This window comes from Parasteatoda tepidariorum, chromosome 2, assembly GCF_043381705.1.
Source record: "Parasteatoda tepidariorum isolate YZ-2023 chromosome 2, CAS_Ptep_4.0, whole genome shotgun sequence".
Lineage (NCBI taxonomy): Eukaryota > Metazoa > Arthropoda > Arachnida > Araneae > Theridiidae > Parasteatoda > Parasteatoda tepidariorum.
The window spans coordinates 50602410-50605670 of record NC_092205.1 but is presented as its reverse complement, the minus strand read 5'-3'; the positions used below and the strand labels follow the sequence as shown (position 1 = coordinate 50605670).

General features: G+C 35.4%; 2 protein-coding genes across 2 annotated transcripts; both read right to left on the bottom strand.

Annotated features, from left to right (window-relative positions):
• Positions 1 to 386: 386 nt before the first annotated feature.
• LOC139427242 (ATP-dependent DNA helicase PIF1-like) lies at positions 387 to 974 on the bottom strand. Its single transcript, XM_071188262.1, has one exon. It carries the CDS (start codon positions 972 to 974, stop codon positions 387 to 389), a length of 588 nt encoding a protein of 195 aa, XP_071044363.1.
• Positions 975 to 1742: 768 nt separating this feature from the next.
• Positions 1743 to 2600, bottom strand: LOC139427241 (uncharacterized). The gene has a single exon (XM_071188258.1). The coding sequence runs from the start codon at positions 2598 to 2600 to the stop codon at positions 1743 to 1745; it is 858 nt and encodes a 285-aa protein (XP_071044359.1).
• Positions 2601 to 3261: the final 661 nt, after the last annotated feature.

Genomic DNA, 3261 nt, shown 5'->3' with positions numbered 1-3261 from the left:
TTCGCAATCTTCATTCATCGGAGGCAATATTGCTCGATTTGTTATCAGAAGTTTGAGCAATTTCTGGAATATAACGGTAAATTTCATCAATGATGGCTTTAAGATGACCAGAGGTATCATTGTCAATTTTGTGAAGAAATTCAGTAAATTTATGTTCACTTGGCAAGGCTCAAGTGTTTTGGGTGAGTATCATTTTAATGATTTGAGTCCATTTTGAATAAAATGTGTTATACCTAATTGTTAAATTTAAATGTATGGCTGTTAGCATTACCCGAGAAATACCGCGAGGAGGTCGCCATATCTCATTTCTCATGGGGAGTTTTGATTCTGGAAGGTCCCCTTGCCTACTTCCGATGGGTATTAAACATAAAACAAAATAGTTTTGTTCACAAAAGTTCTTTATAAACTATATTTTTTGTAAAGACTCTCTGATCATTTTTTAAATGTCCTTGCTCATCTGTATCAGCAATAAAAAACTTTAAGCTATCAAATAATCGGGCTCGACTGGCAGCCACATACAACTGTCCATTTGCAAAAACTGGTTGCGGTAAGTAAATACCAACCTTATTAATTGATTGTCCTTGTGATTTGTTTATTGTCATAGCAAAAGCAAGAATCATCGGAAATTGAATTCTGTTTAAAATAAATGGTAGTAGTGTTCCAGAGCTTTTCAAATTTATTCTTGGAATCAAAATTCGCTGTCCAGATGAAGCACCTGTTAAAACTTCGCAATCTAAACAGTTCTGGTGCAACCTTTTGACGCGCATTCTCGTACCATTAATAAGTGCCTTTGAAGTGTTAAGGTTACGTATCAGTAAAACAATGGCATTTTTTTTCAATGTGAGTTTGTGAGGAGGTAAGCCACTCACTGAAAGGCTATTTAAAAATTCAGTGGGATAGAGAGTCTGTTCATGTTCGTTGTCAGTAACCACAGAGTCACAACTGATGTAAGTTCTTTCTTCACCTGGCATCATTCTTAAAACTTGGTGATTAATCTCCTCGCAATCTTCATTCTTCGGAGCCAATATTGCTCGATTTGTTATCTCAGGAGTTTGAACAATTTCCGGAATATTACCCTAAATTTCATCAATGATAGAAGCAGAGCTGATCAGAAAGTTTGGTATCTTAATTAGATCATCAGGGGTACCATTGCCAATTTCCTTAAGAAATTTAATAAATTCACGTTCACTTGGCAAGGCTCTCATGTTTTGAGTTAGCGTCATTTTTATGATTTGAGACCAAAATGGCCAGGATTTCACACAGCTCTCAACTATTCCTGCGCGACCAGAGTGGGGTACAACTGGCAAAGTTTGCTGAAAATCTCCACAAAGCAAGACAGTTTCTCCACCAAATAACTTTTCTTTGTCACCATTGGAGGCGATATCTCGAAGTAAACTGTCAATTACTTGTATGGCATAGACCGGACACATGGAAACTTCATCAATAATTATTAAAGATGATTGGAGGAACCTTATAGCATGTCTGCTGTTCGCTGTGATGCCAGATACAGAATTTTCTAAAAGTGGGATGGGCAATTTAGAAACATTATGGAGAGCTCTTCCTCCTTCAAGCAAACTGGCAGCTATACCACTAAAGGCACATGAAATGCAATCATGCTGCATTGAATGCAATTTACGGCTTTTTGAACAAATGTTTTCCCACATCCAGCGTGTGCAGTTAAGCAAAACACTTTCTCATTTGATTCTTTATCTTCATCACATAGCAGAGTTTTTAATACTTTTTTACACAGTTTTTAATACACAGCTTTTACCCCAGGAGGTACTCCATCTAAGCATCAAAAGATTGCTAACATCTGTACTTGTGGCATCATTGTATCGTCGTTGATCAGACGACGCGTTGACAGTGATGTGCATGCACATTTCCTTTTCATTTCCATCACTGGAATTCCTACAGAGATCACCCATTGTTTGAAAAGATTGGACATATGAATTCACTCTGTTCAGATATACAGCTATTTCATGCATAATGCTCGCATCACATTTGACATTAGCTTGTTCACGCATTCTGTGTTCAACTGCTGTATCTTCATCATAAAAGTAATTCTGAGCGTACTTTGGCTGACAACCTTCACTTGGTATAAGTGAACCAACACTATGGTAAAATGTGTCATGGATTTTAAAATGATACATTCCACCGGTTACACTTTCATCTAAGTGTGTCTCAGAACTTATCATGGCAAATGCAGAATTATAGGAGCGAATATTGTCCAAATAATTTTGGGATCGTTTCTTTGCAGTATGGTCTAAAGATGTTACACCAGTAATCAAATTCTCAAAATATTGTGAATGCGACAATAAAGGAAGATCAACCTTGCCTTTCTGACAGCAAATACCATATTCATTGCTACTTCCTGTCTTCTCTAACATAAAATGCTTAGCATGACAAAAGTTACAAATAAAAGTCATAGATCCAATAGTAAAGGGGTCACAATCGTCATGAACAGTCAATGCAGATTTGTAAAAATCTCGAATTTGTAGAGGTGGCGATTCCCTTCGGCGAGAAATGCTTTCCCGTTTAGAATTCCGCCATTCATTTCTCTGACGTCTGCCAGAGATATTTCGACGCCTGATAGCAGGCATTTTATTTAGGCAGCAGGCACTAAATAAATAAAAATAGAACTAAATAACTAAGATATCGTTTTAAATCTCAAATCAAAATAATTGTTTGTAGAAAGTTTGTTTTGGTTTGAATATTCGCACGTTTGTTTTGGTTTGAATATTCGCACGATGCCATTGCCATTCTATTGTAACGAAACAAAAAATTTATCATGAAACTAAAAATTTATCAAAGGAACTAAAGATATTGAATTCTTTTTTTAAGAAATTCAGTTCCGTTTTTTTTTATCCACTCTTATTTTTGTTTATCAATCTATTAATTCAGAAATGCTTTAAATCAAACGATGCTTACGGAAACAATGCTTATGCGAACCACCCGAAAAATGATTTGCTGAATTCTCATTGGTTGAAACTAAATTATTAATTTTATTAATTAATTAAAGGAAATTTTCATAATTTAAGACCTTATTGCACATCTACATAACAATACCTTTAAAACGACACCTTATTTGTTTAATTCTGTTGCGTAGTTTGGGAGTTTTTAGCGAGACAAAATATTGCTAGCCTATTAATATATAGATATTACCATTGAATTAAAGGGTAAATATCCTACCATTGTCTTTTGCAAAAGTATCTTTCCCATTACAGTAAAAGGGAGGCGCTTACTTTCACGGACAGAATTTTC